The 18630-nt window shown below is 27.8% G+C and overlaps 1 protein-coding gene across 1 annotated transcript in view; it reads left to right on the forward strand.

The window, feature by feature from the left end:
* The window catches only part of LOC117170937 (sorting nexin-24-like), a 10070-nt gene extending 2539 nt beyond the window's left edge, over positions 1–7531 (forward strand). Inside the window, exons 2-4 of the mRNA XM_033357983.1 lie at positions 1326–1449; positions 6754–6944; positions 7021–7531. Coding sequence (XP_033213874.1) covers positions 1326–1449; positions 6754–6944; positions 7021–7198 — 493 coding nt within the window. The 3' untranslated portion in view covers positions 7199–7531. The remainder of the gene's footprint in view (positions 1–1325; positions 1450–6753; positions 6945–7020) is intronic.
* The last annotated feature ends 11099 nt before the right edge of the window (positions 7532–18630 follow it).

The raw sequence follows: 18630 nt of genomic DNA on the forward strand, positions 1-18630 counted from the left end.
GCCCAACTAACACCTTTATGCAATAAGTTTATTTTCTGAGTCGTAATCATGTCAAAGTTAAGTATCAAATCGTCATATGGTGGAGATTGTAGTTCTAACGTCGCTTTAAAGAAACTGACACTCAGTCAGTCATAAAAAAGCTATTTAATTATTTTTTCTAAGGCAAGAAGGCACCAAGACGCTAAAATAAATATTCCGTCAACGAAAACTGAAATCATTTCCCATCGTTTTTTAAAAGGAACACTAATAAAATAAGAAACTTCTCGGATCTCTGGTGAGTTCCGAGATAGTTTCACTTTAAAGTTTCATAGTACACTCAAGCCCTTAGTAATTTAACAACTAATAAAATATATAACAGAAACCAATTTTCATTCCCTTCTTTCCTTGGTCAGACAGTTATGGTCCACTAAATCGTTGCAGTAAACCTAAGTGTCAAGAGTCAAGGCGCATCAAAAATCTCAAGTAGGTGCGGATAGACATAAATCGAGGGTAGATAAGAGCAATGGGATTCTGAGATGCATGGGAAAAGTTAAGAAGGAGGTCTCATTTTCATTCTAATTTTGATTGGGTTTCTTAAAATTGGAGACCCTCCTTAAAAGGAGGACCCAGAAATTTGATTGGCTTAAATAATGATCTTCACTAGAAACCCTTGCTCTGGAACCTCGGAGGCTCAAAAAAAGAGGAGACCGATTCTTGATATGAAGGGCAGAATTAGACTAGCTTTTGGTTAGAGAAGTCGTTTTTTCTCTTCCGCGAGTAGCTTTTCATATTTTGTAACTCGACATTCATTACATTAATTGTATAAAATAACCTTCCTCTAAATAAATGATAAAAGTGGACGCTTGTGATTATTTTTCTGTTTAAACCTGTTATTTTTTTTTTACTCACCTATCTTCATAGGTCTTAAATTTTTTAAACGGATCCACGTTTACCTTTCGAGTCCGGCTGGTAATATCGCGACATATATAGAGGACGCGATACCCGGGTTGTGACAGACTACAACAGTTAGCGCTACCTAGCGGTGGATTAGGCCCTCAGACTTCCTTCGCTAATATGAAAATCTGCCTTTATTTATTCTATGCACAAACATACACAAGTGTTGTGTCACTTTCACGTTTGGTAAACCCATTGTTGACAAAAATTTATTTACGTTTTAAGGTATTTTCCATTAAAATAATTATGATTCATTAAAAAATCCACCATGCATTCGCATAAAAATTCCCTGCAGTTTATCGACTCTATTGTCGAGAAACGACACGAGACGCTCGAGACTGCAGATTCACTGACATCATTTACATTTTAAAATCCAGTGATATATAATAAAGTAATGTTGAGGTTTCACATGGTAAACCGTACTACGTTTACACAGTCGAAATGGTGGATTCAAGCAACGGAGCCAGACATTTCGTTGAGAAACGATATAGTGAATTCAACGCCTTACATCGTCTGGTAATGTATTTTTGTTCCTTTGAGACTTTTAATTAGTAATTAGTAACTTCGAAACGACCATTCTGATGATTAAGAATTATTCCTTGAAACGGTTAAACCCAGAAAGAAAAAGTGGGCGTGAACAAGCCATTTATTTTGTCATATATACTAAGATTTTGTTTTGACATTCTTTAGCAATAAAACAGTAGCTTTGTTGTTTTTTTCTGAAGCTCTTGGACTTGATTTTTAAGTATTGTTAATTTTCCACATTAAGTTAAAATGATTGAAGATTAAACATGCTTTAACTATTAAATGAATATTGGAATTGTTCAATTCTTAACGCTTCAAGTTGGAATTAAATAATGTAGAAAGTTTCGAATTAGAAAGCATATAATTTTCAACGTGTTTAGAATAATTATATATGTGTAACATTTTAAACGATTTAGTTTTGAACTGTCAAAATGACAATGATTTTTTTTGCAAGAACACACAGATTACGTAAACAAAATATCCAATCACTTACGCGCATGTCACTTGATACTACATGATATGGTGCCTATTAATTATTATATTTTACAGATTTTTTATTTTAATAGATCTGTCCAAGTTTGGTTTCAACCGTTTTTTAAAATAATCGGTTGATTTTTTATCTTTTTCAATTATAATATTCAGTCTACAAGGCGTAATAGGAAAACCTTTCAATTACAAATTCTACTTTTTGGATTTTAATTTTAAGCCTACCTTTTTCATTCAAAGAATTTTAAAAGGCATTTTTAAAAGCTTAAAAATTAGAAAGGTGTGAAATCGTACAGTTTTGGACAAAAAACCTTTTCGTTGAACAGACGAATTTGAAATGAAATCCGTAGAATATAAATTGTAATGATTTTTCAAATTTAACTATACATTAAAGATTACCATGTGAATAATAATTGATTTTGTGAGGCGATTCGAAATCAGTTCCAAATTTAAGAATTTCCAGATTTTAACGTTAAAAATTAAACTGTTTCAATTGGAAAGTCCTAGTAGCTAAACAAAATAAACGCCCGATTGAGACTTTATAAACTATTTTCAATTTTATTATAACTTCAAAAAAATATATTCACAATTAAAGGCTTTTATTATCGTTAAAATTTTTTTAAATTTAAATGAGATTAAAATCCAATTAAAAATCCTATTTAACGTCCAATAATGAAGTTAATGTGCAGAATTCCTGAAAATAAAACCAAAAATTAAATGAAAATATTTGGACAACCACCATAAAATGTTCCTATTGAAGTCTGAACAAAAAATAAAAAATAAATTTCTTCCCCGAAGGAAGAAAACAATCCTTTTTCTTTGGACAAAAATTTAAAAAAAAAGGAAAGAAAAGTCAGAAAGTACGCAAACAAAATCTCCTTCCTTCTCTTGTTTATTTATTTCGTCCTCTTTATTTATATTATTTTCAAACCACAAAAAAAACATTTGTAACAAATAATCACCAACGTTTCGGCAAAAAGGGAACACAAATTAGGAAAAAAGGAAGGAAAATTTTGTTTATTTATTAAAAAATTTTTTTCAGGCTAGACAAAAAAACTAAACTTTGAACGTTACAATTTTTATTGTTCTATTCGAAAAAAAAATTAATTAAAAAGTAAATTTGTGGAATTTTTATGTATAATAAATAATGAACATATATAATTCCTAGAAAAAATTTCGCTAAGTTGAAAAGATATTTAGAAGGCCTGAAAATATTCAAAATTAATTAAAAAATTGAAATGATTTGAAATAATTTAAACGAAGTGTCTATGTATACCGAAAAAGCCATCTATTTGTACGGACTTTCGGTGCAAATAGCCCACGGCTAAATTGAAAACAAAATTTAGATTTTTGCAGATTTTGAATAAAAAATGTATAAGCTTTTTAAGAATTATGAGAGGCTTCAAAAGAGTAAAAAACATTTTCTTAAGTTTCTTAGGAAAATTGAAAATTACTTTTTATTTAGAAAAATTAATTTTAATCGACTACATCAAAATATTTCCAAAATTCTTAAAAATGAATCTGAAAATAAAAATCATTTTAGGAGATGTTTAGATTGTTCAGAATTTCTGAAAAAATTTCAAAAATAATTAAAACTTTGAATAAATTAAAAATAATGTGTAGATGTTTCAAGATTTTTAAATAAAATTTTGAAGATTTTTCAAGGATTTTCAAACTATTTAAAATGAAATGAAAATAATCGAAAATTTCTTTTTTTTTTAAATTAAAAACTAATTTTTTTAAATTAAATTTTCAGCATTTGATTGATAAATTAACTTTTTTGTCGAAACTTCATATTTTCGGTTTGAAAATTCATCTGTTTTATAGAAGAAATAATTTCTTTACTGAAATTGAATTCTTGTAATTAAAAATTAAAGTAATCCATTTTTGGCTATAATTATCTCTTTTTAGTTAAAAAATTCAAATATGGTTAAAAATTTGTCTTTTTTATAGCAGAAAATTAGTATTTTATAATAAAAAATTAATCTTGGTTAAAAATCCATATTTTTGATTGCAAATTTAATTATTTGGTTAAAAATCTAGGTGTTTCGTTGAGAATTAGTCCTTTTTAGTAGAAAATTATTCTTTTTGGTTGAAGATATTTTATTATTTGTTTGAAAATTAATTTGTTTTCTAGAAAGCTCGTCTTTTTTACTTGGAAATGATCAGTTTTTTATGATTTTTCTTTTCTTTATTGTCTGAAAATTCTTACTTTATGAATATTCAAGTATTTTGTTGAAAAGTCATCTTTTTAGTTTAGTTTTACATTAAAATTTGAACACCCCTTCTAAATCGCTTTACGTTATTTTTGAATGACACCTAAATCAATTCACGAAAAAAATGTAGTCTGAAAATATTATCTTAGAAAAGGGGAGGCAGAACAGAAGGGTCAAAACTGACGGATTTATTATTCATTCGTAACTAAAAAGTCAAGGCAATGTACAAAATTTCAGAAAAACCCATATTTTTCTAGCAATTATAATATGTTTAAACTTTTATACTTATTCACGTGAATGAATTATTACTTCACGAAGTGAAAAAATATAGGAAAATGTTAATTTCAGAAAAAACCACAACTATAAGAGAAATTACATAAGAGTTATCGCATTGCCATAAGAGAAGATAGTTATAAATAATAATACTTTGTTCAAATAATTATTTGTATTAAAATTTATTCATTTTTACCTCTCTCTGAGCGAAAAGTTGAAAAAACTGGAATATTTCAGAAATAATTGTTACTTTCTTGAATTATTCAAAGATATTAATATTAAAAGCAATAATAAATTATTTAAGCAATTATTTTTGTTAATTTTATTAATTATTACCTTACTGTGAGTGTCAAGTGAACAAGAAGTGGAAAATTCGGAAAAAACGCTACTTTCTGGCATCATGCAAAGATAATATGATTAAAAATAATACATAATTATAACACATAATTATTAGTAGACAGTTTTTTATGGATTATAACCAATTTTTGTTTAAAAAATCTAATAATCTATGGCTAATTTTGCAGAGAAGTGAAGAGCTTCAACTTTATTTATCTGATTTTGACGATTTAGAATAAAATGTATAAAAATGGCTTGCTTCATGGCGCTTGCGGAACCTGCAATTCCATGTCAAATGATCTGAAAAATGTCAACTATTTTTAGTAATTTTGATTAAATTTTAGTATCCGTTCTCTTAAGTGTTGAAAGCAAAACCCTGAAATATATATATTTTTAATTAAGAAAAAACTTAGAAGATATTCAAAATTTTGTTTTCATTATTTTAATAATTTTTACGTAATTCAGAAAAGTGGTTGGAATTTGATCTTTTTCGGATAAAAAATCAGCTATTTAGTTGAAAATTGATATTTTTTTATTTAAAAATTAAAATTTTTTAATGGAAATTCATGTCATTTACGGAAAAAAAATTCTTGTCGAAAATTAATCTTACTGGTTGAAAATTCATCTTTTGAAAGTTGAAAGTTAATTTTTTTAACTGAAAATTTAATCGTTTGCCTTTGAGTTGAAAATTTACCTTTTCTAGTTCAAAATTTAACAATTTGGATATAAATTTGTCTTTTTTTAAAATAATTAATTTATTCCGTTGAAAATTCACATATTTTGTTCTTAGAAACTACTTTTTTGATAGAAAATGACTTTTTGTCTTTGAAAGTTAATTTCATTGTTTAAAAATTTGTCTTTCTGGTTGAAAATTCAAATACTCCAGTTAAGTATCCATCATTTTAATTGAAAATTCATCTTTCAGTTTAAAAATAAATTTACTTGGTTGAAAAATAAAGTCTTGTTGAAATTTAATTTTTTTATCAAAGGTTCCACATTTAATTTAAAGATTTATTTCTATGGTTGAAAAATGAGCATTTAATCGAAAATTTGTTTCTTTTTTGGTTGAAAATAATGTTTTTCCTAAACTGAAAGTGCTATTCCAGTTGAATAACTCATACTTTTAGTTAAAAATTCTTCTTTTTTTTTTGTCGAACATTCATTTTTTGTCTGAAAATATACCTTTTTTATTTAAAAATTCGTCTTTTTTGGTTGAACATTGATTTTTTTGACTTAAAACTTAATTATTTAACAAAAGTTTCGGTTGAAAATGTATCATTTTCAATAAAATTATATTATTTTTATGTTGAAAGTTCAACTATTTCAGTTGAAGATTCATTGTTTTAGTTGAAAAATAATCTTTTGTTTAAAATTCATCTATCCCAGTTGAGGATTCATCATTTTAATAAAAAATTCATCAGTTAAGATGAAAATGATTTTTTTCCCCCCAAAAATGTAACTATTCCATTTTCTTTTGAAAATGATTTTTTTATAGTTCAAAATTAAACTATTTGGTTGAACAATGTGTCTTCTTTGGTAAAAAGTTCAAGTATTCTAGTCAAATATTCATAATTTCAGTTTAAAATTATCTGTTTGGTTTAAAATTTCACTATTCCATTTAAAGATTCGTTTTATTTGAAAATTCATTCATTTTCAGTGTTGTGCTCTGTTGTCTCAAAAGATGTTTTGAATGAACGTCATGATTTAAAATAAATGTTTGCGATAAATATGAGTATGTTACTTTTAGTTGACCGAGGAAAAATTGAAAAACTTGAACCGGAAAATCATTATTTTGGGGCTTCACTTTCAACGCCTAAGAAAAAATAATAAAATTTTCATCGAAATGACTAACATTAGATCAAATTCTTCAGAAGATTTGATAAGAAATAAAATTGCTCTGCCTCTCTTCAAAGTTGTCCACAATTAGATTTTTCTAAATTCTGAATTATTTAAATTGAAATAATTAATTTTCTCTAATTTTCAGTTAAAAAAGGAGTCTGAAACCGCGCCTTTTCCACCAAAGAGGGTTCGCAATTCGAATCCAAAAGTGCTGGAACACAGAAGAGCAGCTTTGGAACAGTACATGCAGAAAATGTTAAAACTTTCGAGCACGAAACATCAAGTCCTGAATTTCTTAGGTCTTGACAGTCGATCTTCTGGTTTAAATCACAAAAGGTATTTTTGTCGGTTGATTAAACTCTCTGAAACTGATAAAAAATTGTTGTTCGATTCTGAAAATATTGTATTTCAGAATGCAAAGAGCAATTGAGACAGAAGTGAAACCTACCCAGCGTTATTTATTGCAACATCGACCAGTCTTTCATTTTGACTGTGATCCATATATTACGGCTGATACGACATCTACACTTCCGGACATCGTCACTGACGGTGTTCTATTAGGTGTTTATGACTCCAGAGATTCAGAATGAATTTCCAGAAGATTTCATTCCAACAAATTAATTTTAAGTGATGAGATTATTATATTAGCTATATTAGCTGGTTTTATTTTATATACAGATTTAACTGATTTATGCGAGCATTGTTTTGATGCACTTTTTTTATCAATTAGTTTTTTTTTGAATAACTACTAATTATCTGTTTTAGAGATATTATTTTTTTACAGTAATTCATAATTCTATTGAAATACGTAAGTGTTATAAGTGAAATAAGAACAAATTGTAAACAACAGTATTCCAGAATTTATTTATAGATAGACCTTTCGGAACATATGTTTGAGAATAAATGTTATTGATCTTGTGAACGTTATTTTGTAATTAAGCATCCTTTATCTGTTTCTTTAAATTGCAAGGGGCGCGGTGATTCAATAGTTTAAATCCTATTTAAGAAATAGGTGGAACAAATTATAGAAAATCTCGCACTATTAACCCTTTTGAGGTACACTGGTGTGAATCTGCACCAACAAAAATTTCAAGTAGCTGGCATTTTCCGCATTCACTTTTTCAAGGTATACCCCCACTACGACAAATATGCGGTACCTCTCTAGCATCTATTGTCGTTGAGTCCGCGTTCATTTGTGGCGTTGTGTGCAGCATCGTTGCCGACTCCGAAATATAAGATTAATGAATTTTGCTGTTGGGCACTTGGATTACTATTGAAAGTAAGTAAAGTTAATCCTTCTGATAATAATCAATTTACAATAATTATTTAATGATTTATAACTGCGAAAGATGTGGCAGCATCTCTGTCGGATTTGGAAGAGGAGTATTTTTCCGAGGACAGTGACGATGAAGGTTTATTTGGAGTATCTGATAATCAAGGTAAGTTGATAAATGAATTGATAATTTAAAGATTTCTTTTACAGCATATTTTTCTTAATTTCAATTATGCCAGAGCTAAGAACAATTTCTCTTCATGGGGTTGTTTGCTCTCCAAATTCTGCATAAAGTGAGCCTAGGGTGATGCCAGTTTGTCTATTTTGTAAGTAGTTATTGCAAAAATAGTATAAATTTCAATTTTTATGAAATGTTCAGTAAGTTTCGAAGTAATCAACATTTTTCAATGTTCTTGGGCTCATTTCGAAGCTACTTTTCCATCGCATCACAACAGCTCATCCCTACTGAAAATTCCTATATAGGTTCCTATATAAGTCCCTACATAGGTTCCTATATAAGTTCCTATATAGGTTCCTGTGTGTTTCACCTATAGGAAATGACATAGGATCCTATATAGGTTCCTGTATAGGATCCTGTATATGTTTCAGCATGGGACCATATCCAGATGCCCAGTATTATTTTATAGCACCTACGGCTGCGCAGAAGTTTTTTGGTCCTCCAGGAGCACCTAGAGACATACGTACCATTAGGTACCATGAGGTATCATTAGTTAGGTACCATCAGTCAGGCACTATTAGGTACCTTATTCGGGAGTGTCATATACAGGCACCTATATAGGGTCCTATGTCCTTTCCTATAGGTTGCGCCTATAGGTGAAACATATAGCATCCTATACAGGTTCCTATATAGGATCCTATATAGGAATTTTCAGTAGGGATAAGCATGAATCTTAAAAAATTACTCATCACATTGTAAAAACTGGAAGTTGTGACCAAAAAGTTGGAAAAATTGCAATATTCTTTGTGGTAAGAAAGTAAAGTAATTATCAAACTATCAAATTATTATGCAATATGCAATATTCTTTGTGGTAAGAAAGTAAAGTAATTATCAAAGTAATTATGAAAGTCCCTCAAAATACATATTTATTAAATTTTTATTTTTATTTGCCGACAGATTAAATGTTTTAAAATTTTTCATGAGGTGTCCGAACTGCATGCGCAGAATGTGTGACGACCATCGTGCGCATGCATGTATTGAATGCGAACGTTTTGCATTGCTAAGCTTATTTCAAACTTACTGAATTCAATCAAGTTTTTTTGATATTTTCAAGTTGTTTTTAATTTCTTAAAATTTTTTAAATTCACTTTGAATTTTGATGAATTTCGTAGAATTCTTCTCGTTCAAATTAAAGTTTTTTAAATTCATGCCATTTTTGCAGGAATCAGTGGATTTTTTTTATTTAAATTTTTTTTCGCAATTCATTTGCATTCTTTTGACTTTAACTTGAATTGTCTTGAAGTCATAAATTTATCTGGATTTTGTTACCCTTTGAGCCCCAAAAAGTACCCTATGAGAGTGACAAAAAGTACCATTTGGTCTCTATATTTTGTATCATAGCTACAGTGAGGCCTTCATTTCATAATAAAATTTATTTCTCAATTATTCTAAATATTATTGATAAAAGAAAATTTTTAAAATTATTTTTGAATATTGGGAAACAAGTCTGTCCTCAACATTTTGCTGCCAGACTATAATTTTCAAGTTTTGATGCTTTTAAAGAATTTGGAAGTTTTTAAGATAATTCAATTTTTCTCAAGGTTCCAAGGAAAATTAATGAAAATATTTCAGATGATTTCATAAAATTTCAGAAACGAATGTAGAATATTTCAATGCAAAATTTTTCATTTTTGCTAGTTTATAGAATTTTAGCAAAAATTCAAATAAGCTTAAAGATATATTTAGAAGTTTTGAAAGGATAAAACAATAATATTATTTAAAACAAAATGTAGAATTTTGAAAATTTCGAAAAACAATTTTAGAAGCTTTTAAAGAATTTTTAAAAAGATTAAAAAAATTAAAATATTTTCAACATAGCCAAAAAAAGCATCTGCAAGATTTAAAGGCATTTTTTTTTATTTTGTACAAGTTTTTAACATTTTTTGAAAAATTCAAACCATTTTAAATATTTAGATGTTTTAAAAAAATATCAAAATAATTTCAAAAAACTGAAAACAGTATTTAGAATGTTGAAAATTTCGAAATGAAATGTTTAAGATACTTTTTTTGACATATCGGAAATCTTCAAATACCTTTTTGATATTTCTCGACATTTTTTGTGACAATTTGTTTTTGTAGAATATTAATCTTTTTAGTTGAAAATGAACTTTTTTCATGGAAAATTAACAAATTAAAATTTAAAATAAATAGTTTTTGGACATTTTCATTTTTTATTGAAAGTTATTTTGTAGCTCAAGTCGAGAATCTACACGTTCGATGCTAGTTATGTTTAAAAATATAATTATAAAGTTTAATTTAATTATAAAATTTGGAGGACTCAAAATGTATAAAAATGATAGGTTGTATTAATTTTTTTCACCGAAATTAGCATTTTTAAACAAAATCATTATAATTTGGACAAGATTCAGAATTTTTAAACGGTTTTTTTTTTATTATTTTAGGATCAAAAAAAATTAATTTTTAACAGCTGCAAATTAAAGATTAATAAGAATTAAAGAAAATTTAAAATTCAAGAAAATTGGAAATTTAATTTTTTACAGTTAAAAATTTAAGAAAATAGGGTTGTTAACTGTTGTAAATTCAGCTTTTAATTTTCTTCAGTTTTTAACTATTTAAAATTTCACTTTTGAAAATTATTTCTTGAAAATTAAACTGTTGGGAAATAATAAAAATTGAAAATTCCATTTTTATAGCAAGTTTTTTTTTTAACCCAGAAAAAAATAATTCCAAACTACAAAAATATATATTTGGAAAACTTACTTTTTCTCATTTTTTTCTCAAGACATTTGAATTTGCTTCTAATATATTTTTATCATTTGAATTTTAATAAAATAAAATAAAAATAAATAAAATAAAAATCAGCAAAATAATAAAATTATTAACCAAAACATATTTACAACCAATAATATAATAGACTTTTGAACCATAACTAGAATATCCAAATATTTTGGTTGAAAAGTCTACTATATTTTTGGTTGGAAATCTCTTTTGGTTGACAATTTTAATGTTTTGTTAAAAAATTAGTTATTTTGTTAAAATTCCACTATTTTGTTTTAAAAAAAAACCAACGTCTTTGGTCGAAAATTCAACTGTTTCTCGTGAAGTTTAATCTTTTTTGTTTAAAAATTTCACCATTAGGTTCAAAACTCATTTAAGTAGGTAGTAAGTTCATCAATTTGGTTACAAACTCCACTATATTGTTGATAAATTAATTATTTTATTGAAAAATGAACTATTTTGTAAAAAGTATTTTTTTTGGTCGAAAATTCAATTTTTGTGTTGAAAATTCGTTCTTTCGAATTGGAAATTCATCTTCTATGGTAGTAATCTTTTTTAGTTTAAATATATAAATAAATTTGGAAATTTATGATTTTAATCTGAAATTGTTTTATTCCGTGCATAAAAAAATTCTATGCTACAAATGGTTACAAGATTAAAAAGCGATTTAAATTGAATAATTGATTATTAATCTTTTATATTACGTCAAATTTTGAAATTCAAATCCAATATAGCGGGAAACGATCATCTTGAACATTTTTGAATAGAGTAACGTCATTGGTCAGTTTCTCGGAAGAGCCAACATTTAAACGTATAATTTCAGTTAAATTCGCGCCGGTTTCGTGTTACGACGCACCTCGCTGAAGTTTGCAACGTTTTAAAAAAAACGAATTTACAAAAAAAATTTTTTGTGCGAGACCTAAAATTTAAAAGTTTCACATAGGTCTATTTGATGATAAAAGTTACCCGCAAAAGTTTCAACCCCCTATCTCATCCGGAACACCCTCATTTTCAACCCCTAACATAGCGTACCTAATGGTACGTATGTCTCTAGATGCTCCTGGAGGACCAAAAAACTTCTGCGCAGCCGTAGGTGCTATAAAATAATACTGGGCATCTGGATATGGTCCCATGCTGAAACATATACAGGATCCTATACAGGAACCTATATAGGATCCTATGTCATTTCCTATAGGTGAAACACACAGGAACCTGTATAGGAACCTATGTAGGGACTTATATAGGAACCTATATAGGAATTTTCAGTAGGGATAAGCTGTTGTGATGCGATGGAAAAGTAGCTTCGAAATGAGCCCAAGAACATTGAAAAATGTTGATTACTTCGAAACTTACTGAACATTTCATAAAAATTGATAAGAATTTGTAAGTTCCTTAAACCCATTTTTATTAATAGTTTACTTGACTTTAAAAGTATACCAAATGTTTGTGAAGATGTTTTATTCCAATGCTGTTAATTGTTGATGGTATTAATTACTTTTTCTCACGGTTCGCGAGTGTGAAAAGAAGCAAAATAGGTTATGTTATCGCGAGTTGCTGTTTTCGCTGTTTACTTTTTTCTGACAAGGTAAGAATTACGAACTAAATTAAAAATAGATTGACTAATTTGCACATTCTGGTTGAAATGCGTAAGAATATACATAAGTTTGTCGATTATATCCAATTCTATAATTTGGGAATGAATTCTTTTGCAAATTGGATCCGTTGGATAAAGCGTCTTTTGACGTGTTTAAGAAGTTATTTTTTTCGAATCCGGAAGAATGGATTTATTTTTATATCATGCTCCTGATTTTCTGATTTCTCGTGCTATAACCTGATTTTTCATGCCAGATAATGAAAAGTTGTGATTTTTATTGCAAGGGCAAATTTTTGTTCGCAATTTCTCAGGACACAGTCTCATGGTGACTTAATTTCAAATTCAAAAACTTGGGATGTTTTGTTTAAAATTTACAATTTTGTTAAGAACAAAAAAGTCGATCTGTTTGTTTGAAAAGTCAACTGTTTTGATGAAAATTTGTCTTTTTGTCCAAAAAAATCGACATTTTGCTTTAAATATTTTTTTCTTTCTTGACTAAAAAATATTTTTTAGGTAGAAAATTCAACTATATTATTGAAAATTTGTCTTTTTTGGTGCATTAAACTGTTTTTAATTTATAATTAATATCTATTTTGTTTGAAATATGAAGTCTTCCTTTTTTCTTTTTTATTTTATTTGTTAAGGATTCAGAATATTAGTTAAAAATTAATTTCTTTGGTTAAAAATGTATCTCTTTTGTAGACAATAATTCGGTTAAAAGTTCAACTTTGTTAAAAATTAATTTTTGTTGCTGAAAATTCTTATATTTTGTTCAAAATTCATGTTATTTTGTAGAAAGTTAATCTTCTTGGCTCAAAATTAATTTTTTTCAGTGAAAATTAAAGTATTTTCGCAGAAGATTAAAATTTTTTGTGAAAATTAAACTGTTCTTGTAGAAAAATCGTGTTTTGTATTAAATACTTTTATTTTGTATCAAATTATTCATGATGGAAAATATTTTCTGGTTGAAAATCTTTGAAATACTTTGTAAAAAAATTCATGTTTTGTTTAAATATTCATAATTGAAATCTTCTCTTTTGGATGCACTAAAATATTATTGAATTATTTAAAAAATCTTTATTGAATATTCAGCTGAAATGAACTCTTTTGTTGAAAATTCATAATTTCGGGTTGTTGAAAAATCGTTCTTTTGGTTAGAAAATTCGTCTCTACTGATAGAAGGTTAATGTTTATTGGTTCAAAATTAAATCATTTTATTGAAAATTCAAGAATTTGGTTGAAAAATAAACTATTTTGTTGAAAAGTCGTCTTTTTGGATACAATACACTATTTTTTATTCAGTATGGAAATCTTTTTTAGTTTATATATCCACTATTTCATTTTTTTCGTTGAGACTTCATCTTTTTTGTTGAAGTTTCATCATTTTAGTTGAAAATTCATCTTTTTGGTTACAAATGTACCTCATTTTCAGAAAATTCGTCTTTTTGGATTAAAAAGTGGATTATTTTGGTAATGCATTCTACTAATTGGCTGAAAATTAACTTTTTTTTTAATTCATAATTTGTGGTAAACAAATCAACCATTTTGTTAAAGTCATTCTTTTTGGTTGAAAATTTCAAATTTTTGGTTAGAAAAATCGTATTTTTATCTTGAAAATTCTTTTTTTTTGTTAAAAACTCATCTTTTTGGTGGAAAGTTAATCTTTTTTGTAGAAAATTAAAGTATTTTGGCAGAAGATTAACATTTTTTGTAAAAATTAAACTGTTTTTATAGAAAAATCGTGTTTTGTATAAAATTTGCTTTTGTGCGTGTAAAATTAATGTAAATGAAAAATTAATATTTTCTGGTTGAAAATTTAACACTTTGGTTGGAAATATATTAAAAAATGAAGTATTTTCTTGAAAGTTGAAGTACTTTGTGAAAAAAAAATCATTTTTGGTGTGTTTACAGATTCCTCATTTTAGTAGAAATTTTATTTATTCTGCTGTAAATTTACTTTTTTTTAAATTAATTTTTCTTGAGTTGAAAATTTAAATATTGTAGTAAAAAATAAACACTTTTGGCGAAAATTCATATTTGTGGGTTGAAAATTCAACTGTTGAGTATCAAATTAGTCTTTTTGGCTTCAAAATTAAATAGTTTTGTTAAAAAAAAAACTATTTTATTGAAAAGTCGTCATTCTAGATACAATAAACTAGTTTTTATTCAAAATTAAAATTACTTCTTCATAAATTTATCTTGTTTGGTTGAAGATGCATCATTTAACTTGAAAATTCATGTATCCATTTCTCCTTCTTTTTAATTTGAAATTAATATCTATATTTACTCGAAAGAGTTCATTCCCCTATTTTCGTGAAAAATCTTCATTCAAAGCGTCTTTTTCTAATGTCTTGAATTGCTGTTCCTTGTTTTTCAAAAATGGATCCAAACCTTTGTAAAAAGGGGAAAATTGGTTCGAAAATCTCGATTTTAGGGGATTTTTAAAATTGAAGGAAAAAAATTGAAATTCTACGATTTGTTGTAATTTTTCGAAGAGGAAATAAAAAAACCTGGCATTTATTACAAGTACTTTAATCGTTTTATCTTTATTTCACTTCTTCATCTTTTGGGAATACATTGTGACATTGATCTTAATATCTATAACCTATATCTCATAGTATGAATATGAGGAGTGTAATGTAAACTGATAAGTAGTGCTTGTGCTGTATAATCGCAGTGTACACTATTTTCTACCTCTAGTTTTAGGCATCATGACTCAGTTTAAATTTTAATAAAAAATCTGTAACGGCAGTGAAAACATTCGCTTCAGTTGTATCAAATCGATCACTTTACCTCCTTAAAGAATTATTATCTTGCACAACATGGTTCGAGTATCCCGCATTTTTATTTCATTTATGTACACTCGCTACAAGTCGCTACACTTTTTACGCAAACTAAACTAGTCCTAATCGTTAAAAGGATTCGACGAAATTCGCTTTTCTCTTCCAAGATTCAAAAATAAATTGCGCTGATTACATGTAGATTCTAGAGTTCCGTACAAATATGCAGCTACAGATCTGAAAGTATCTTGGTTAATTATATCGAGTCAATTTCGAAACAATTTTAGTCTTTAATAGTGCAATCGTCAATAACTGTGGTTAATAAATCCTTATTTTAAATATGTAAACGTAGATAATACATTTTTTTAAATATAAAAGAGAGCTTGATTTTGTTTGGAAAATAGCTTCTTCATTATGAGAATGTACAAATAAAAAGAAGCATCTTAGACCAAAATTACAATATAAATCTCTGCTGTCATGATACCAAATTTTAGTATATTATACAATCTTCAATAAAATCTTTCGCGTGTATGTACAATTTAGTGTTTAAATCTACTTAAAATTATATATCGTCATTAAAACATTAACGCTCTTGAATTAAATCTCTTTGTCGGTTTCTGTTCTCTGTGTATACGTGTGCGCGTTTCTTAGGTATGTACAAATTACATCTCATTTCGGTACATTAAAAGTATGTTTCTTATATACAACCTCCTCAATCTTGATTGGAGTTTCGAGCAACTTTATTAATATTTTGCCCGACAATGAGAACGCATATTTTTAAAGATTTATGTCCCGGGTTATCCTGCAAGGATTCCAAGCCAGGATTCGGAGATCAACGAACTTTTGAGTTTTTTCTTTAAAGTTCGCATTTGCCTTCTACCTTTGGAAAAATTTTTGAAAAACAATTTTATTTTGATTTGTTTTGATTTGAATTCACAATTTTGAAATAAGCCAAATGACAAAAGAAATTTATTCTTTGTCGAATCTAATAAAATTCCTGATTCAACGACTTTCTGATATATGTACCACCATTCGACATAAGAAAGCAGCGCGAAAAGGATTCTAGGTGACTCTGAGAGAGAAAATTTTTCATTATTTACAAGTAGGAGTCATGTAAGCTCTATAACTTGGATTCTATTACGTATAATATTGGTATACAGTGCATATCATAGAAAGTTGGTCAAATCTTCGAGAATTATAAAGGAATTATTCAAGATGACAATCAACTTAAAAAATAAATCACGTCCCTAATCAAAATTCTCTGAAATTTCTCCAAAGATCGATTTCATATCTAGAAAACTGAATTTCAATATAGACAAGTTCCAGAGAAGTTTTTCTTCTAGGGTGCAACAAAACTTATAAGTTAAGAAATTAAATTCTAGGTTTATTTAAAATCTCATTTTGTAGTAAATAAAAAAAAAATTGAATCGAATTGAGTAACGGAAAATAAAAAAAAATGTGTATAATATATAAATCTCATTTGTATAAATCATAGAAAAATAAATGTAGAGTATGTTAAGCTAGTTTGTAAAATATTACATATCACTAACATTCGACACGTTCTCATCCGTATCACACAGAAGACCACCTTGACAGAAATTACATAAAGACACATTGAAAGCTTTCGGAAGAGAGGCAAGGGGAAGTTCGTAGTATTTATACATCAAAATAAATTCTCTCCTTTCTCCAAAAAACCTAAATTTTGTTCGAAACCATACGTTCTGTTAAAAAATAAAACTACGATCCTATTTACATCAAATACATTGCATTGGCACAGCATATTGCGTGCCCGGACTGCCAGCCAGGGTGCACATTTTTCCTTTTTAGAGTGAAAAAAAACCACTTCTGATACGTGTTTGAATTTCTTTATATCATACTGTTGTGGGAACAATGAAAACTAAAAAATGAAAGTAAAGGTTTGATAAAAGATATTTACAAGATGTCAAAGGGAATTTTATTAAAAACGTGATGTGAGAAATTTCAAGAATGACCTTTTATGTAAAATTTGAATGTTACAATCGATATTGATAAATCTAAGCGAAGTGGACTAAATGTATAATTCCACGATAAATATACATGCGCATTTATATTAACTATCTACAAAATTTCTCTAGAATCGATAAACTTGAACATTTTACGAGATATCGCATTACAAGTATGGTTGGCAGTCCTGGCTTTTAATGGAATGTCGTTATCTTATATATATCGATATAAGACCTATAACGAATCACTTACACCGGTAAACACTTCCTCTATCCTACAATGTGTAAAATAGTTTCATCTTTACGCAGTGACTCAATTTAAAACTGATAAAAGCCAATCGTGTCTATTTTTCTCGTCTCTAGCTAATATAAAACTTCCAGCAACTTGCTTTTTCAATGAATGATAAAATGTTATTTCATGAATTTACAAAATGAGCTCACGATAATGAAAATGCTATTTGAATCTATTCGAATCTAATGAAAATAAAAATTATTAATCCACGATTAACAATCAGCTTTAAAATGAGGACTCTAACTCAATCGATTTGCACGTTCAAATATTCACCTAGCACGTTCCTCGTACTGTATTATTTATATATTTTGAGTTTGGTCTAGATTAAAACTAGTGGTGTATAGTTATTATTTAATATAGACAATAATTCATATTAACAAAAGGTACCTAGGAGTGTTCGGAGTGTATAAAAAAAACGATATAGAAAAAGACTCACGAGGACTAGACTCAATTTTCTCGAGGAATTAGTTTACATTCCGATTAAGTACTCGTGAATGTTTTTCTTGCTTAACTCCCAGAAATAAAAAATAGCTGCCTGCATTCTGCAATCTCTTATTTTTTTATCTTCTATAAACGCTGAGCTGAAATTTAATAATTGCACACACTAAATATCCTCGGCAAGATTAACTCTACCCGTATTTACAAAATTCGATTCTTGCCTCCGGACAGTTCGTGTGTTCCTCTCATTCAAGTCCATTTTCCCACCCTGTTTCTTTTTCACTTAAAATCGCACCGCAGTCGAACTAAAGGTAATTTTCGGCACTTAACTGAAAATACGAAACGCAGATCTTAAAAACTGTTACACGTATCACAAGCGTAAATAAAAAATATTAATTCATCTCGCTTTCTACCTTGTATAAAACACACTAAGCGCTACGTTTTATCGTATCTATCTTCATTGCAACACGCGTATAACTTCGAAATTTTGTTGTTGCGTTCCTATCACTGTACTCCGTCTTTAAACTCTTTTTTTTGTCTAGAAACGAAAATGAGGCACTTGCCCAAGTTCCTCTCTTTTTATAGAGTTATATTTATACAGATCAAAATGCCAACAAATACACATGGAAGGCACGCCTCGTCTGCTGCGAATGCTTATGTCCTATGCAACGTCCCTTAATTTTTTT

This window comes from Belonocnema kinseyi, chromosome 4 (assembly GCF_010883055.1).
Source record: "Belonocnema kinseyi isolate 2016_QV_RU_SX_M_011 chromosome 4, B_treatae_v1, whole genome shotgun sequence".
Taxonomy (NCBI): domain Eukaryota; kingdom Metazoa; phylum Arthropoda; class Insecta; order Hymenoptera; family Cynipidae; genus Belonocnema; species Belonocnema kinseyi.